We start from the raw sequence: 19110 nt of genomic DNA on the forward strand, positions 1-19110 counted from the left end.
TTATTTTAAATTTTTGTATTCTAATTATTTTGGATGAAGCTAGTTTTTGTCCTTTTATATTTTAATTATTTTTATATTTTTAATATTTTAATCACTTTTCACAAAATTTAAAAAAAAAAAAAAAAAAAAGGGCGACAGCATTTACAAATAATGCATCGCTAAAAGTGTCGATACGTCGCTAAATAGTCAACTCTATTAATGCGTCGCTAAATAGTCAACTCTATTTATGCGTCGCTAAATAGTCAACTTTATTTATGCGTCGCTAAATAGGTGACTCATTAATGACTAATATATTTAGCGACACTATATGAAACAATCACTAATATATTTTTAGCGACATTGTGGTGAAGCGTCGCTAAATAATGCATCGCTATAAGTGGATTGATAGAATGCGTCACTCAAAGTCAATATCTGTCGCTAAAAACTAAAAGATATGCGACTCTCATACTGCGTCACTTGTTGTCTTATGGATTTAACGACAGGACGTTAGGTGACGCTGTGCGATACGTCATTATTTATTTTGTGCGACGCATTTATTGCGTCATTTATCAATGCAATTCTAGTAGTGCTGGGAGAGGTTTTTGAGTGAAACGGGTAACTTGCCATTGATTTTATTATGATAAATCGACAGAAAATTGAGGTTGATCAAAAGACCAAGTTGTGAAGGGATTGGGCCACTAAAGTAGTTGTTGTCCAATGACAACTCAACAAGGTTCTTCATGTTGCCTAATTCTGGAGGAATGGAACCGTTGATTTTATTATTTGAAAGGTAAAAGACCTCCAGTTGGGAGAGGTTTCCTAAGGAAAGAGGCAACTGACCTGTAAGGTTATTGAAGGAGAGGTCAAGGTAGGTGAGCTTTGAGAGTCTTCCTACCTCTGTTGGGATGCTTCCCACAAGTCCAGCTCCAATAACTTGCAGATGGACTAAATTTGGAAATGAAGACCAGTTAAATCTCTCGAGCTTCTTTCCCAATAATGAGTTGTCATTTTCTAATCGAGAAATATCGGTAACGCTTCCAGCATGATTGCAAGTTATACCAGGCAAGTCGCAAAGGCTGGTGCTAGTGTTAGTGTAGTCACTCCACCACCCACTTTGGAGCACAGCCTTTGCTTCCTGTTCCACTACTGTTTCAGCAGCTGAGAGAAGGATGCTTTCCATGTCAGCTCCATAGCTGAAAAAAGCTGTAGCCCAGGTTAAAGCAACACTCAAAGTGAAAATGGAGCATGCCATGAATGCTGGAGTTTACCCTGCTTTTGATGACTTCAAACCTATTACCAACTTCTGTATATATACACAAAGCGTGCCTATACGAGGATGATATATCACATAAATAATTGCAATTATATATTATTCACTGTAAAATGAGGACAATCTTGGAATGTTGTCAAAGGTCTCTATTTTTTAGCTTTATCTCTTTTATGTGCCTTGGGGACCCGTAAATTACACGTCCATTTGTGGACCCAGTTACTCCTTCTGGGAAGTTTCATTCATGCAAGAGCCAACCTATGATCTCTGGAAAAAATGAGTCTTATGTATAGGCTCAGTTACTCTCTCTAGTTTAATTAATTAATTCATGGCGTGTGTTTTGGGTGCCTACAATTACTCGGAAGTTTTATTCATGGAAGAGCTCCAGTCTTACTTGACGCCCTCTGAGAAGTCAAGTCTATGTTTTGTGCCCAATTACTCTCTCTTTGAAGCTTCCTTTGTTTGATTAACCTTGGTGGATGTGCAATAAAGCTGTCAATTTTATAGAAATTTTGAGACATTGTATGGCCCGGCCCGATTACTGTCTCTTCAATTGAAAGAAACCCAAAGCAATCAGGCTGTCAATTCTATGTGGAAATATGGTTCCAAACCAATTTCCCTAAATTACACAAAGTTCAATTATGGACCCAATAACCCAATCTGAAGTCATAGTTAAAACTTTGAAATTTTAAGTGAAATTTTTATTTTTTTAATATGTAAAAAGAAAATTTAACTTGGATATAATTTTATGTCATCAACCGAAATTTTAAACATTTCTTTATATTTTTTGTAAAAAATTTTATCATAATATTCACATCAAATTTTTTACAATTTAGTTAAAAAAATTCATAATCTTCATAAAAAATTTTAAAATTTTTATGAAAGTTTCGAAATCTCCATGAAAAATACGGAAAATATCAATGAATTTCTTTTTAAATTTTATCAAAAAATGTTATAAATATTACTAATGTTTAATAAATTTTTTTGCCAAATTAACATTATCAGTAGTTTTTTTTTTTTTTAACTTTTAATTTCCTTCCAGTAGGCAAATATAAATGAAAAATTAATATTTAATAAATAATGTCCAAATTTTATATAAGATAATTCTATCTATTATATCCTTAAAGAAAATTAGTGCCATAAGCTACAAATTTACATAACCATTACTATTTTTCTACAAGAATAAATTTAATATTTGTATAAATATTATAAAGTAAATAAAAATTAGAATGTAGACAAAAATTGAAAGATAAACAGAAAATATATTCTTTGCAAACTCAACTATCAAAAATTTATAAACATGCAAAATTGTTAAGAAAATACATTTTTAAATAATTATTTCTTACACTTCACATTTTAAAATAGAATGAAAAACAGATTAATAATTTTCAACCACCTAGGAGTTCTTTATGATATTGAAATGACATTTATGAAATATAATATAATTATAATAATTATTTTATATATCTTAATTAATAAATAATTTTATCAAATATATTTTTTTGTATATTTTTATTAATAATAATATACTTATGACTATTAAAGCTTACTATAAATCAATTAATTAAGAAAAATATACTATATATTTAATATTTTTATATTTTTCTAGTCAATTTGATAATTAATTAATTAAACTAATTTTTAAATTTCAATAAAAAAATTTATTTGTTAAATAAATTTTCATCATTTTTATAAATGTTTATGGATATTCAATAATTTTCAATATTTTCATCGTTAACCTTGTTTGAAATTTGTCAACCTTAAATGTTTTATCAATATTTTTCTTTGTTATCTATTCGGTTAATTTTTAAAAAAAACTTTTACCCATTATAAGAATCTTATCTATGCTTTACACTGATTGATAGAAATCAAAACTTACACGTGTGATTTGATAGAAATCAAAACTTTCACATACGCTTGATTTTGTAGATCTTTAGTAATTATTGGATTCCAAAGAAAATGTAATAAAGGATGAACTGGAATATTTTTATAGACAACTATGATAAGCTTCCAATTTCTCACCAATGTTGAAACACTTCAACTGTTGATGCCAATAGAACATTTACCTTTTACCATCACGTTGTATCTAATATCCAAATTAATTTCTACGCCAACAGTAGAGTTTTAAATCAGTTAGGCCCTGGTAAGGTGAATGCTCCTTGCATCTTGGCCATTGAATTCTATGTAATTAGCTGGGTTTTGTAATTATATGAAATTCAACTGCAATAAATTACGTGTATCTCTTCTTGAATACATAAAGTACACCTCAAAAATTCTTGAAAACGGGAAACAACAAAATTTATGATTTAATTATATTAATAAAAATTATCGATAAGTTCTTTGTTTCTTTTTTTTAATCATTTTGGTTCGGTGAGTTGTGTTCCTTAACCGAAGCATCACGTTTTCACATTTTTAACTACATTGCGTTTGAAAATCAATGTGCATCTTGTGCATTTATGCCTTTTGAATTTAACATAAAGTGCTTTATAAAAGAAACCAAGTTCAATGAATCGTTGTCATCAAGCTTTTTGGCTTCCTATTTTGAAACCAACCATTTAGAGTTTTTAAATAATGATATTGAAGAAGATTAGGGTAGTTCAGCACTTTTTTAACTATATTGCGTTTGAGAATCAATGTGAATCTTCTGTATTAATGCCTTCTAAATTTAATATCAAAATGCTTTATAAAAGAAACCATGTTCAATGTATCGTTGTTATTCAAGCATTTGGTTTCCTAATCATTGAAACCAGCTATTTCGAGTTTTTAATAATGGCATCCAAGAAGATTAGGCTAGCTAAGAACTGATTGTGAATACCTGTAGCTGCCCTTAGTTGTGAACAAATTTCACTTGTATCATCTTGCCTGTTCAATTCTCTACAAGATTAGGGTAGTTCAGCACTTTTTTAACTATATTGCGTTTGAGAATCAATGTGAATCTTGTGTATTAATGCCTTCTAAATTTAATATCAAAATGCTTTATAAAAGAAACCATGTTCAATGTATGTTGTTATTCAAGCATTTGGTTTCCTAATCATTGAAACCAGCTATTTCGAGTTTTTAGTAATGGCATCCAAGAAGATTAGGCTAGCTAAGAACTGATTGTGAATACCTGTAGCTGCCCTTAGTTGTGAACAAATTCCACTTGTATCATCTTGCCTGTTCAATTCTCTACAATAAATTCTTGAATTTCTATTCCGGTATGCCTGGCCGCTCCTTGTACTCTTAACATCACCTCATCTCCAACTTGGAGAGAGGTCACGGGAATCGCTGTTTCATTTCCTGCAGAAATGGGGCAGCAAATTTAAGCAGGCGACTAGATGAAAGGAAAATTTTTAACTTTTTTTGAGTGTTTTTAGAAACCAGCAACAAGGGTGGCAAACCTTGGCAAGGTGAAGAAACTAAAGCAACTGTTTCTGCATTCTGTAGGAGGATGCTGTAAAGAGTTTGATTGTCTGAATCGCTCTGCAACACCGAAAGAATTATCAAGTAATTAACAAACGCAACTTCCTCTATTTAAGTATATGCCACTCCAAAATAGGTTCACTCTCACATTAAAAGGATCTTTTAAGGTTACCGATAAAAGAGATGTAAAAAAAACTGTGGCAATTTTATGTTACAATTTGATTTTCAGTTCTAAAGTATATAACACCAATGATGTAAAGAACGGATTAATTATTTGTCAAACCCCACATTTCAGCTACCAAGGCATTGAGTGGGACTAGAAATCGTGACGACACTTAAAATGGAATACAAGAAATTCATTGCTTAAAGTCAATATCAGCACTCCACTTGAGTTTTCTTTTACATGTTTTTTTATTCCCTTACATCCGATAGTCCATCAATTAAATCTCAGTACGAGTTCGATTTTAGCATAAATCCTTTTATAAAGAAAACAAAGTTGCTTTCCTCAAAATCCTCCATACTCCATGATCCAAAACTCCTCATTCTCCAGTAATAACTAGACACCAGGGATTGTTATAATTTTTATGTTACTTTGTGCACATTTACATCTTACTTTAGATTGATAACTTGAGTCCAACATGTTCCATTTCAGAGATAGTTAACGGAAGCACATATCAAATACAGATTACATAATGATTTATTGAGCATGTTACGTTTTCAATTTTTTTTTTTTTTTTAATTTTATAAGCAAGTAACTATTCACTGCAAACAAACGCAAAGTTTAAATATTTTCAGAACATCCTTGGTGGTTAAGATATCTGACCTTTGCCTCTACTAGGATCAGTGGCCTAGTCTCTATCTTTACTCGCCCAACAATGGCATTTCGTTGCTGGCCTTTTTGATTAACCACAAGTACCTCTTTCCCTGCTTTTAACTCTGAGAGGTAACATGTTTTCCCTCCAGGAACAACTACATAGGCATGTACACCTCCCTGAGAATTTGCATGGTATGTGGCAAAATATGCATTAAAGGAAACAAAAAACAAAAATAAATTAAAAGCACTCACCACGCACCTAGATAATATCCCAGAAAGCTCCTACAACTCTTATATTCATTTTCTGAGTAAGCTTTTTAATTTTCCAAATAGAAGAAAATAATCTAACCCTCCGTAAGAGAGCTGTATGTAACTATTTTTTATACAAGGGAACTTTCAAAAAGTAAAAATTGAAGTCATTTACTGCAAATTTCATAAAGTGCCCAGTCAAATGTTGATTTTTCAGATATTTGACAATATATATATATATATATATATATTATATATAATATAAATATTCTTTATTATAATTGTGAACCAACATATACATTGGTACGATTCATATAACCATCATCACAGGGCACTTCAAAGCCAAAACTAACCGCATTGACTCGAAAAGGCCTACTGGCAATGTAATTCGACTCCAAGCATTCTGAGTGAACAAGGAATAGTCCTCTAGCAAAGGATCCAACCTATGACACATACCCAGCCAAGAAAAAAAAAAAAAAAAAGGCTGACAGAATTATATATTATTGGTTCAATAAATCAAGGGAGAAATGAAATACTAGAATAAAGTGGAAGCATACAAGAAGTCCTTCACCAGGTCTCATGAGACTACAGAGGTCCACACAAACTCGATCCCCCATTCCAGCTACTTGAACTCGAGTTACAGTGGCTTTGGTCAAGCTCAATATATTGCTCTCTTCATTTCTTCGGTCAAAATATTCCTGCTAATGTAAGCCAAGTAAGAAGTAATGTTCCATAATCAAGAAGCCCTTACACAGTAACAAATAACCTTTAGCTCAAGAACAGCTTTGACATCCTCGACTTTTAAAACAACTCCACCCAGCCCTTGCTCCAGAGCCTACAAAAGCAAAATAAATAAATTTCTACAGGTTGCCGGACGAAAAGAATCTAGGTAGTGATAGATTTAGTAACTTCAACTATGGCCTGATTTTAGGTCGTTTAATTCATACCTCAAGAAAGATTTGAGCTTCAGAAGGAACTTTTGAGATGGCAAAAACAGTTTTTTGACTACCTTGAAATGCTGCAACAATATTCTCAGCAGGTATTACCTATGAAACAAAAGTTAAGGAATTATTGACATGAAAGGAACTAAAGCCAGTATCCTTCATAACAGGAAACGCTCAAATGCAACCAAATTCAATGAGATAAAAGGCAAATTGGTTGGAAAAATTTACATTTGAACACATAAATGATACTATAATCAAGAGGGATGACATTTTATTCCATAATCTCAACATCATTATCAGGGCAACATCACAAAATTGACCAACCAGTCAGCTCCAGAGTCTGCAGTAGAGGCATTAAGGCAACTACTAAAAATACTTGGGATCCATGTAAGGCACAATTAATCAAGTTCATTTTGCCTAATGTAAATCACATAACTCTATAGACAGTAAAGGCTGTTTAAGAGGCAGAACATATCAGAAATAGCTTACCTGCCAATCTAGTAAATTAACAACAACATTCTCCGCCATCCCATTTGTGGGTTGAAGCTGCTCTAGCTCTTTGGGATTCGAAACCTCAAGAATTGTGCCAACTCTTCTGTTCTCATTATCAAATATCCCTCCTTCTTCAACATAGAGTGGATATATCAGCGCAAGTGCTGTAAATTTGAGACAAAGCAATCATTCAAAATAAAAAAATTCAACTCTCTTACATATAGCATAGTTATAAATTAAAAGGTATTTCACCAAAATCTCCAAATGAGTACGTGTATAATTGTAACTTTTGTGTGTGTGTATACATATATATATGAACAACATCCAATAATTTGGGCATGACCATGAAATTTTGAAAAGCTTACAGGACCAGTCATTGGCAAGTTCTCGACGACTAGAGGAGAAAAGGAAGGTGTTCCATCCTCTCTCCACGGCGGCGGTCATGACCTGCTTGCTTTCAGTCCATATCCAAACCCTCTTGGATTGCCCGTACGGCCCCGAAGAAGACGATGTCGTAGAAGAAGAGGACATTACGACAGCCAAATTGTGGTCCAGATGGGTTGACTTAGTAGGTTTTACTGATACTGAACGATTTGGCAACGAAACCAATCTGCAAATGCTGCATTTATCTGCGAATATTAATACCCATTAAACCAAAACACACAAAATCTAAATTTCTAAAGTAAATGAAGATATTCCACCGGTGTGGCATAAGGAAAAGCAAAGTGCAGACCAGTCAGGAAGAAAAATGAAAATTCGTAAGGAAGGGAAACAACCTTTTTCCGGGAATAAAAGACGGGACTTTTCTAGGACTTCCGATCATAGAAACGGAATATATAGGCTGCAGAGCCATATCTTTCTACTGTCTTTCAGTCTAATTACTGGTTTCAACAATTTTGGTGGATTTCTCAAAAAAAACATAAATAAATAAATAAATAATCGGTGCCTTTTTGCAAAAATAAAAATACAAACAATTTTGGTGTCTTTCCACCGTTTTTTTCATTTCATTTTTTTTTTTTTTTTTGGAGTTTAATGAGATTAAACATTTTTGATAAAATCAAACACTTTTTACAAAATTGGGAAATTTATTTTTAAAAAATGCCTTAAACTTTTACTATTGTTTAATAATTTTTTTAAGATATATAAAAAAAAAAAATACTATTTCATTTTTTTAAAATATCATTTCCCTCTTATTGGGTCTGTCTTAATTTTCTCTGTTTTTCTATTATTTTTTTCTTTTTTTGTTTATTTTATTTTATTTTATTTTATTTTAACTTATTTTGATGGGGTTGGGTTTTTTCAGCTATGGATTTAGATGAATGGTGTCAGCTTGCTCTGTTCTTCTTCCATTTTCTTAGATGCATACATAAAGAGAGACCGTAACATAACAGCATAATTACACACATTCAATTTCAAATCCCTTGAACTGATCTTAATAAATTATTTTTATGAACCTAAGTATGCACAAAGGCAATTGATTGAAAATGTTGCCTTCCCCCTCATCATGAACTGCCATGGTTTACTCCTTGGCTGCATGTTTTTATTTCTGTTAGGAGATCCGTACTGTCCAAATGTAATTGACCTTAGGCTGATCAAGAATTGGTTAAATAGAACCAATCCCAAAACTAATAAATTTGCCATAAATCTATGCATCTTTTCTCTTCTTATGAACTATGAAGATAAAGCAAGCCACCATTCATCAAATGCTTAAGTGGAAAAGAAAGACTAAGCAAAAAGAGACAGAGAAAGCAGAGCAAGCAGTTATAAAAGGTTGGAGAAAGATACAATTTTAAGTTCCAACCATAAATTAGAATAATTTATCTTGTCCATGTTCATTTGTAGGTTTGGGCCTAATTTGCATGAACTGTAGCTACAAAGAGCAACTTATTGTCCTTTATCCTAGTCTAAGCAAATGGGGCTTTAGTTGAAAACTCAAACAGCATCTGATGACTGTAAGGCTTTCCAGGACTCACAATTGTTGAAGGGAAATTAGGATGATTCACTGCATCAGGGAATCCTTGAGTCTCCAAACATAATGCTGCATGAGGCTTATACACAAATCCACCCTTTCCCTTCACGTAATTCAGACCATTGCTTGTGTAGAACTGCACACCCGGTGCATTTGTCCACAGCTTCAACGCCCTTCCTGACTTGTTATCATATACCACTGATGCCGGCTTTAATTTGTGGCCCGAGACACCATCAAGAACATAGTTAATGTCATAGCCATGAGGTAGCTTGTTGATCTTTCTTCCAATGACATCTGGTTTGAGGAAATCATATGGCGTTCTTTTTACAGATGCAATTTCGCCAGTGGGAATAAGATTGCTATCTACAAGAGTGATATGGGAACCAAATATCTGGATTTCATTCGACAGGATATCACCGCTGTTGTGGCCTCCAATATTCCAGTATGTGTGTTGAGCAAGATTTACTGGAGTGGGCTTGTTTAGAGCTTTAGCTTTAAATTTTATACTCAATTGATCGTCTCCAATGAGGGTGTAGCTGACTGTGACTAGGAGATCACCGGGAAATCCTGTAGAAAAACACATGACAATACCAGTTATGTATGTAGTAAATACCAAAGACATAGCAGGAACCTGGGGCACACCAGTGCACAATGATTACCAGATTTCTACTACCTAACAACTAGGTTCTAAAATTTTTTTTTTTTTTTTTTTTCAACCAAGGAAACGCGCTTTTTTTTTTTTTTTTTTATCTTCTTGCAACCAGGGCATCAAACATATATATATGAAGCAGAAGAAATTCCAAGTAAATGCAGATTTCTCTCCATGATTAGGTGATCACGGGGAAAAACCCCAGAATGACTACTGGAAAGGTTGTGGTGGGGTTTGAATTTCGGATAAGATGTTCCATAAACAGAACTTGAGCCCAAGATTTCATCTCATTACACCAAGTCACCAACTCCTCGCTGTCCTCAGGTTTATTTACCATCCTAACTTATTATACATCCTTACATTCGTTTGATAGCTAAATGTTAGGGAAGAAGTGTGTGGATGGCAACATGCAACAAGAGTGCTACAGAGAAAATTAAAGTGAAAGTAAATGCAAGCTTACCTTGTTCACCGTCAAAGCTGTGATAGGTGAAGACGATGTAGGGAGCAGGACCTTTATTATTATACCTTTTCACTTTCCAAACAACATCACTGAAACCTATTTTGCCGCCTGACTTGGAGATAACAAAATCAGCAAAGCATAACAAATAACTTTTATGAAACACCTAGAGGAACAGGGTTAAGAGAAAATTATTCCCTTTTGACAGAGGAAGGAAAGTTTAAGTTTGAATGTGATACTAACCATGAAGGATGTTTTTCCCTTCATTAGCAACTAGTTTATAAAGGGTTCCATTCAATTTAAATTGAGCCCCACCAATTCGGTTAGCAACCCGCCCAACAACAGCACCAATGTATGCTGTATCATTCTGCATATGTTGCAAAATTTAGCCCATCATTTGTCAAAGAAATGCCATTTCTTCCTGATAAGTTCTAAAGATGAAAAATGTTATATAGCAGAACCGATTTCATAATTCTGTTTTCTTTGTCCTCCAAGCAAACATTTAAGTAGAATAACCTTAACCTAAAAATTGATTATTTCATAGTCATCAATAATTAGGTTCCTTCACCTTTTTAAATAAGAATCACCATTTCATTGCACTGTCTTTGTAAAAAACGAAGCACATATATGGCCATTTTAGCAAAAAATAAATAAATAAACACCTATATGGCCGTGAAATGTACTAAAGATATCAAAAGATAAGCTCATATGGGGACCCCTTCGAAAGAATCCTCAAAAGATAAGCTCATATGGGGACCCCTTCGAAAGAATCCCATCAACAGCTGAATGAGTGTATTAAACTGCTAGATCGTTCTTTTCTTTTCTTTCTTTTTTCCTTTGGTACTGTGAATTAATTATGCATACATAAGGTAAGGTGAAAGAAAAAGATTATAAGAGTAAAAATAAATAAATGAAAAAGTTGATAAGAAATCTACATGCTATATCACATCCATGAACAAAAATCGAAAATTTAAGAATAAAAGGGGGGTATGTACGACAGATCCTAACACATGTTGCCGTCAACCATAAATTAATAATAAGAAGATTATATATAATGACAGAAAATAAGGCAATTACATTGTAAACCTCCAACTTCTTCCATGCATTACATCACGTGAAAATCTATAATTAAGAGTTGCTGTGAGTACTGAAAAGCAGTGCAGGAATCTAAAGCTGTTGGTCCCCTGAGATTTAAAAAACATTCCCAGTCAAACCCCCTATAGAAAACCCTCTTAATTTTCTCAAACCCAGCTCATCAAATTGTCAACTTGCTATAATTTATTAGCTCAAATATCCGGATAATTAAACTTTACTAATTTAATTCGCTAAGGTAGTGGAATTAACATGAACACCTCCAAAACTGTACCTTTTAGAACTATCTTCTCCTCCACTAGGAATATAGCAAGACAGCACCGCAAGTTTTAATTTCTTAACTCAAATTCCAAATTTTGTAGGATTATTTTGCCATCTACACTATAGTTATGGCGTAGTAAATCAAGTTGACATCATGTTAGAAAATTAAAAACCAAATAGAGAAATAACGAAACCTAAGGCTTTCAATTGGGAGGGAAAGAAAACAGCAATTCTGTATAGTCCAATCAAACATGAATGCCAAAACGAAATGAGAGAAACTAGTATTTTGAAAAAATGAACAAACAAAAGAGAGAACCTAACCGTGTAATCCTTGATTGAATCATACCCAAGAACCACATCAGCCAGCTTTCCTGAAAAACCCACCCAAAATATATAGCTAGCAACTCAAAAGAAAAAAGCGAAAAAAAAAAAAAATGAAGAAGAAGAAGAAAGACCCAAGAATTTCTTCTATCCAAGAAGTATAATAATTCACAGAAGGAATCAAATTGTGAACAATAAACAAACCATGTTTGTCAGGAAGAACAAGGGAGATAATTGATGCACCCCAGTTGGTGAGATTGACAGAAATATCACCCTTTTTGAGCTGATATATACCAACTTTGTCCTTGGTTGCATAAACATTGGAAGGCCAAGAAGCAGCTAGGATGAGAAAACAAAGCAGCAAAGCTATGTTGGCCATTTTCATATCCAAAAACTTCATATCAGAAAGAAAGAGAGTAGACATTGGAAGTGTCCGATAGGCTAATACAAAATAAAAACAGAGAGACGCCCAGTTTGTTGTTTGTTTTGGGCATGCTCTTTATAGTGGAAGCCGGCTGTCGTCAAAGTGGTAATCGTACACATTGTAAAGATTCTTCATCGTGCCCTTTGTCAGTCCCTACAATTATTATTTGTTACTACTATTCGCATCAACTTTTTATGCTTAAGTTTCATAAAAAGCTTTTTTATGCTTCAGCTTTTAAAAGTAATCACATATAATTACACGGATGGTATCTGTTAAAAGAAACATTATCCTCACAATTCTTAACTCATGTCCGAATCTTGTCCTTTTGTTATAAAATCCAAATCTAATCTTTTTTAAGCAGCCAGAAAAAGGACCTCACTTATAGCACCGTACAGGGAAAAAAAAAATCATTATTTAAATTCAAACTGATTTTTCTTTGCTTTATAAAAACCAAAGTGTGTTAAATGGAAGGTAAATCTACAAATTTAGCATATGAATAATTAATAATCAGTAAATATCCACTAATTATTTAAGAATTATAAATTTTTAAGTGCTTTTTATCCTACAAATTATAGAATGTAATTAGGTAAATTTATTCTAGGGAAAAGAAATTATAAGTTATGATCATAATTGGAAACTCACATGTAAGTATTAGAAGTTTTTAATTTTAGACCGTACTCAAAAATTTGTAATTAAGAAGTAATTATTTTAAAAAAAAAATAATGAAATTGAGAGATGAATTAAAAACAAATTTGACATGACAGATATTTTTACAATAACGAAAATTACTGGAAAAATTAAAATAAATATTTCAAAAAGAGATGAAGAGGATCACGTGATTCTTTTTGTACCCATTATGGATGTGGCTGCGCCGCTGGATAAGGCATGGAAAAGTAAAAGTTTGACATTTTATCACCTAAAAAAAATTAAAGACTTTCATGAACTCTTCATTGCCTCATTAGTCATTACCATATCATATGACTTTGCTACTAAACAAAGTAATGTGTCATGAAAATCAAATTAAAACGTCAAACATTATCAATCACTAAAATACGCAATCTAGCGGTCAAGAAATATTTGTATTTTAGTTGTAAGAGAGAATATTAATCTCACTTCTTTCAGTAGATTTTGTCTTCATTTAATCACTTTTTTAATTTTTATTATTATTATTATTTATTGGTAAAATTAATTGGCCTCTTGATAACTTCTATATATTCGTTTGATTTTTTTTTTTATTCTCTCGTTGAAAGATAAACAAGTTTCATAGAAAACTAGAGCTAACAAAACCAGTTTTTACATGAGATTAAGCAAGTGTGAATGCCCTATGGACAGCTGAGTCTGTAGACTGTTTACCAATAAGTAAAAAGTGTAAATGTCCGATCGTCCACTCTTAAACAAGGCCTTCAAACTATAAAAGGCTTTAGGCCCATATCTTTATATGATCTGAGCTGCTTGAACGTCCATAATGTTTTATTTGGGCCTATAACCTCAAACAGTTGACACTTGGTTGCTGGGGAGTTTTTTATTTTTTATTTTTTTAATATTTTTTGGGTTCTCATTATTTTTTTTTTTTTCCTCTGATGATTTTGTTGCATACACATCTAGCTAGATTAATAAAAATAAAAAAATAAAAACGAACTCATGACGATACCAAATCAAATCCAAAGATTCTCTGATTGAGTGAATTTACTTTATTTCTTGATATTTTGTTGAATTTTGAACAGTTAAGCATCACCAATGATGCAATCAACTGATTTAACAACCATAGAATGAAAACGCACGCCTGCTTAATTTGGCCGATTAGGATTGTTCATCCACCAATTAGAAATTCTTTCTCTTCTTTATTATAATCTAATTATAAAATGTGAGGAAATTCATTCCAACTTGATCCTTAAGAAACATGCAGTTTTCTCATAGAGATATTCTCTCCAGCATTGTGTTCGTTATTAAATATTAAATCTAAAGCTATGAAACCACCGAATCCCCAAAAAAAAAATTTAAAAAAAAAAAACCAACCAACCAACTCTGAAATCATGACTAACAAATTTTCTGTAATGTCAAACCCCTCTAGGGTCAATTCCAAAACTCAACTATAAATTGTATCCTACATATATATGTGAAGATTGAAAGCTTATATGATTAAACATCATTCTTACAATTCTTGTGATGCATATAATTCGCTTCCAGTTTCAAGAGTAGGATAAAAATGGCAATTCCTATTACCTACAGCAATCTGTTTTTCGTTTCTCTACTTGCCTTGTTATGTGTATTTGCCAACACTGTCGCTGCGGAATTAGACGTAAGCATATTTCACTTTCAATTTTTAATTTTTCTGAGTTTTAATTTACACCTTTACTATTTATTTATAGTCATGAGCCTTGAGTTATGCATGGTAGAATTAGAATATTGTTACGTTAAATGTTCGCTAAGCCAAATTCCAATCTAATTAATACTTGTGACCCTCATTTTCTTTTTTTTTCTTTTTTTTTGCAATTTGCCCTGTGATTGGATCAATAAGTGGCATAATGGGACAGCACAAGACTGGTTAAACCACGGTGGTGATTTGCACAACCGAAGATATGCTAACAAGGAGACCACGATCAGCCATCACAGTGTTTCCAGGTTACGTTTGAAATGGAAATTCTATGCAGGAAATGATATAACAGCAACACCTGCTATATTCAATGGAAATCTTTATTTTCCCAGCTGGAACGGTTACATATATGCTGTGAAAGCAAAGGAGGGAACACTTATTTGGAAGAAGAACTTGCAAGAGTTGACTGGCCTTCACCCCACCGGTTTAATAAACAATGTCAACTGGACGGTCTCAAGATCGACTCCGACGGTAGCTGGTGACTTGCTTATTATTGGAATCTATGGCCCTGCTGTAGTTATTGCTGTTAAGCAATCAACAGGGGAGCTTGTGTGGTCTACCCTCCTTGATAACCATTCCACCAGTTTCATCACCATGTCCGGAACCTATTACAGAGGGTTAGTCATATATATATATCCACTCATTTTTCATCTATTTCTTTTCTATTTCAGTTTCAGTAACCTTTGTTCCATTTTGTATCTAATCCTGGAATTAACTAAAATTTCTTATATATATTTATATTTATGACTAAGGTATATTTATATATATATATATGTATGACTAAGGTATATATATGAAAGTCACACAAAAATTTAGTTTATTGGTATAGAAATAAGATATCAGTACACCATAAACTATATATAGTTTAGCATTTTGTGTCCTAAAATTTTTTTCTAGCATTATGCACATTGAATTTCATTTTTTTTTGCACATTTCTGTGCACTTTTTAACATGATAATCACATGGTTAATACATGGGGCAAAAAATGAGAGTGTGTAATGTAAAATTTTCAAAAAAAGATTTTAATGAAAAACTAATAAACTTTTTATAATTAAAGAGAATTATTATTCTTTGAACAAATTAAGTAAAGCTTTAAAGGAATGCAAAATCAATTTATGAAAAAAAAAAAAAATATATATATATATATATATATAAATATGTGCATGTTATTAGGATTCAAAAAAAAATATAATTAAGTACATATAAAATCTAAAAGAAACTTTCAAAGGTTATTTTTATAAAATATGTTATTTTATTTATTACGTGTAATTTTTTATATTTATTTTATTATTTCAAAAATACTTGTAATATTTTCTAGCATGTACTTTTGATAAAATTTTATTTTTTCAAAAAAAAATTTAATCCTTGTTTAAATTTGACCTTTCCAAAAAAATTAATATTTTATTATTATTATTATTATTTTATCTTTTTTTTTTTTTTTTTTTTGCATTTTGCATTTTGCACCATAAACTTTAGAAAATTATATTATGTATCCTTAATTTTGATCCTATGTGCCAGTCATATAACAAATCTGTTAAAAAAATTAATTAAAAAATAAAGAGACTGCAAGATGCAAAAATAATGAAGTTCAAGGAACGCAAAACCCTTAGAAAAAAGATTTAAAATGTTAAATGTCAAATTATATATAATTTATAGTGCATTAGTACTAATATCTTTAAAAACAATCAAATTTTAAAGGTATATACAAATGTTAACAGATATTGTTCACTTTCTTTTTCCCCCCTTAACTCTCAAAATTGTTATTGAAATTCAAGATCCCATGTTTAAAACTTTAAATGATAGTATAATTAATGAGATGGGCACACTAATTAAAAAAATGAACTCTGTTAATTTAAATTCAGGTCATGAGTTTAAATTTTTATTCGGAAAATTGAAGTTGTAATCTTTGACTTTTCTTTTGATAATAATAAAAATATTCATTATTTCGTTTTTAATTCCTACAAGTTAGCTACATTGGTTCTAGTCTAGTATCCAATTTTTGGGATTAAATTATTGTTGTTGAAAATTTCATATAAAACATATATATATATATATATATATATATATTTATAAACATTAAATAAGGTTATATATATAGCGCCGTTTATATTGGCACATCATCGGGAGAAGAATCTGTGCTCAGCGTAGACCAATGCTGCACCTTCCGAGGCAGCTTGACAAAGCTAAACGCCAAAACTGGTGCCGTTTTATGGCAAACCTTCATGCTACCAGATAATCATAACAAAACTGGTGGGTATGCCGGAGCAGCCATATGGGGAAGCAGTCCATCCATCGACAAATCCAGAAACCACGTCTACATCGCCACCGGAAACTTGTACTCCGCCCCATTGAATGTCCAACAGTGTCAGGAAAGAGAGAACAATCAAACCGTACCCTCTCATCCAGACACTTGCGTGGAGCCCGAAAACCTCTCTGATTCGATCTTAGCCCTTGATCTGGACACGGGAAAGATCAAATGGTACCGCCAGCTTGGAGGCTACGATGTCTGGTTCTTTGCATGCAACAATCTCTCCACCCCGAATTGTCCTCCGGGTCCCAACCCCGATGCGGATTTCGGCGAAGCCCCGATGATGTTGAGCATCCATGTTAATGGAACCAAGCGAGACATCGTGGTTACTGTTCAGAAGAGTGGGTTTGCATGGGCTTTGGATCGTGATAATGGCACACTCTTATGGTCCACGGTAAGTTTGACCATTTTCATGTTCAAAATGGGTATTATATAATAATAATAAATGCCTAATCAAAAAATTTCTAATTTAATTAAATCTCCAATAGTTGTTTCATAATGAAATAAAGTAATAATTAATTAATACTTAAATTTAAATGAGACGTGTTTATAATCTCATGGTCAACTTCCATCAGCTTTGCAAAATGGAAAAACAGCGTTAGAGGGAACCTCGTTGGAATCACCAACGTTCATCCTTAGATGCCACCATCAATGGTCATCTTCAGAACTTCCTCCTCTTCTATAAAAATGGCTTTTCAATTATGATCTTTTCAAAAAAAATAAAAAAAGATTTGTTCTTAGTGGGAGTAGGAATAAGAGAAAGAAAAAAGTGGATTGATAAAATTTTTTGAGATTTATGCTATCTTATTTTTTGGGTCGCATTATTACCTATACAAATATAAATTAAAAGTGAAGATTATTTGGGCCATAAATTAATATTCTTAAATTGAAGACACATGCTTAGGTTTAGAAACTTTAGGAACCTTGCCGTCAACATCTAATCAAGTAAGATCCATCTACTATAACCACAGAAGAGTTATTTCGTTTTTTTTTTTTTTTTTTTTAATCATGGTCAAAATACATGATTTATCTCTCTTATAAAATCTCTCACATCGCAAAAAGAAAGATTAAAAGATTATAAACTTTTGGCTCGAGTGATTTAAACCTATTACTGGGTCATTTTCATATGTTACAAAACTTTCACATAATAAATAAAATCAGGACTTCTTGATTATAAGAATTTTTATAGATAGATATAAAGTCATAGTAAACCATTATAGTATGATGGTTTTCAATAAGTAACCATTATGGTTTTCCATTAAGACCTTGTTTTGTTTAAAGTGGGGTGAAATTTAAAGCCTTTAAAGCTAGGTTTGATTGGTACATGCAGGAAGCTGGACCGGGTGGTCTTACAGGAGGAGGAACATGGGGAGCAGCCACGGACGAAAAGAGGGTTTACACCAACATTGCAAATTCCGACGCCAAGAATTTCACTCTAACACCGTCTGGGAAGAACACCACCAGTGGTGGATGGGTGGCCATGGATGCTCGCAATGGGAAAGTTGTATGGTCCACGGCTGATCCTGAAAACGGCACTGCTTCTGGCCCTGTTAGTGTGGCTAATGGCGTCGTCTTTGCCGGATCAACAAACAGATTAAAAGGACCCGTTTATGCAATGGATGCCAAAAGTGGAGAGATTTTGTGGTCGTACGAAACAGGAGCCACTGTGTATGGTGGTATGTCGGTGAGTGATGGCTGCATTTACGTTGGGAATGGATACAAAGTCAATCTTGGTGTTTATTCTCCTTTCTCCGCCGGGACTTCACTCTTGGCCTTCTGTGTCTCATGAACTTTTAGTAGCTCAACCAATTAAACCCCTTTGATATCTATAGCTTTTACATATTGTTCTTTTGTACCCTAAAATAAAGGAATGACTAGCTTGTCATAACTTTTTAGTTTCTAATATCTACAAACGGTTCCTATAACCACGAATTTTATTATCGAATAAAAATTCTTAAAGTTTCCTTGAAATTTGAAATCGATTCAAATATGCAGGTGGTGAGTAACGACTGTTCACTTTCACCAAAATAAATAAATAAATAAATAAATAACTAATTGCTAAGGCTTTTAAGTTACAATTTGGACCACCCAATGATCTGGACTTCTTG

The 19110-nt window shown here is 32.6% G+C and overlaps 3 protein-coding genes across 5 annotated transcripts; 1 reads left to right on the forward strand and 2 right to left on the reverse strand.

The window, feature by feature from the left end:
* Positions 1 to 4183: 4183 nt before the first annotated feature.
* On the reverse strand, positions 4184 to 8080 carry LOC107415555 (uncharacterized). 3 transcript variants are annotated; one of them, XM_016023897.4, is made up of 10 exons: positions 7924 to 8080; positions 7513 to 7776; positions 7145 to 7311; positions 6659 to 6757; positions 6478 to 6546; positions 6269 to 6409; positions 6065 to 6154; positions 5472 to 5639; positions 4627 to 4708; positions 4184 to 4525 (listed from the first exon to the last, which is right to left on the reverse strand). In XM_016023897.4, the coding sequence occupies exons 2-10, from the start codon at positions 7676 to 7678 to the stop codon at positions 4407 to 4409; spliced, it is 1101 nt and encodes a 366-aa protein (XP_015879383.3). In that variant the 5' UTR covers positions 7679 to 7776; positions 7924 to 8080; the 3' UTR covers positions 4184 to 4406. The 3 variants fall into 3 exon arrangements, with proteins under 3 accessions (XP_015879383.3, XP_015879382.3, XP_015879380.3); XM_016023896.4 differs by having other exon boundaries at positions 7513 to 7757; positions 7924 to 8079; XM_016023894.4 differs by having other exon boundaries at positions 7513 to 7766; positions 7924 to 8076.
* Positions 8081 to 8908: 828 nt separating this feature from the next.
* On the reverse strand, positions 8909 to 12508 carry LOC107415594 (uncharacterized). Its single transcript, XM_016023946.4, has 5 exons — positions 12101 to 12508; positions 11897 to 11946; positions 10466 to 10589; positions 10226 to 10333; positions 8909 to 9683 (listed from the first exon to the last, which is right to left on the reverse strand). The coding sequence occupies exons 1-5, from the start codon at positions 12318 to 12320 to the stop codon at positions 9052 to 9054; spliced, it is 1134 nt and encodes a 377-aa protein (XP_015879432.3). The 5' UTR covers positions 12321 to 12508; the 3' UTR covers positions 8909 to 9051.
* Positions 12509 to 14390: 1882 nt separating this feature from the next.
* LOC107415535 (uncharacterized) lies at positions 14391 to 18910 on the forward strand. Its single transcript, XM_048471646.2, has 4 exons — positions 14391 to 14619; positions 14839 to 15311; positions 16793 to 17396; positions 18333 to 18910. Exons 1-4 carry the CDS (start codon positions 14527 to 14529, stop codon positions 18789 to 18791), a joined length of 1629 nt encoding a protein of 542 aa, XP_048327603.2. The 5' UTR covers positions 14391 to 14526; the 3' UTR covers positions 18792 to 18910.
* Positions 18911 to 19110: the final 200 nt, after the last annotated feature.

This window comes from Ziziphus jujuba, chromosome 4, assembly GCF_031755915.1.
Source record: "Ziziphus jujuba cultivar Dongzao chromosome 4, ASM3175591v1".
Taxonomy (NCBI): Eukaryota; Viridiplantae; Streptophyta; class Magnoliopsida; order Rosales; family Rhamnaceae; genus Ziziphus; species Ziziphus jujuba.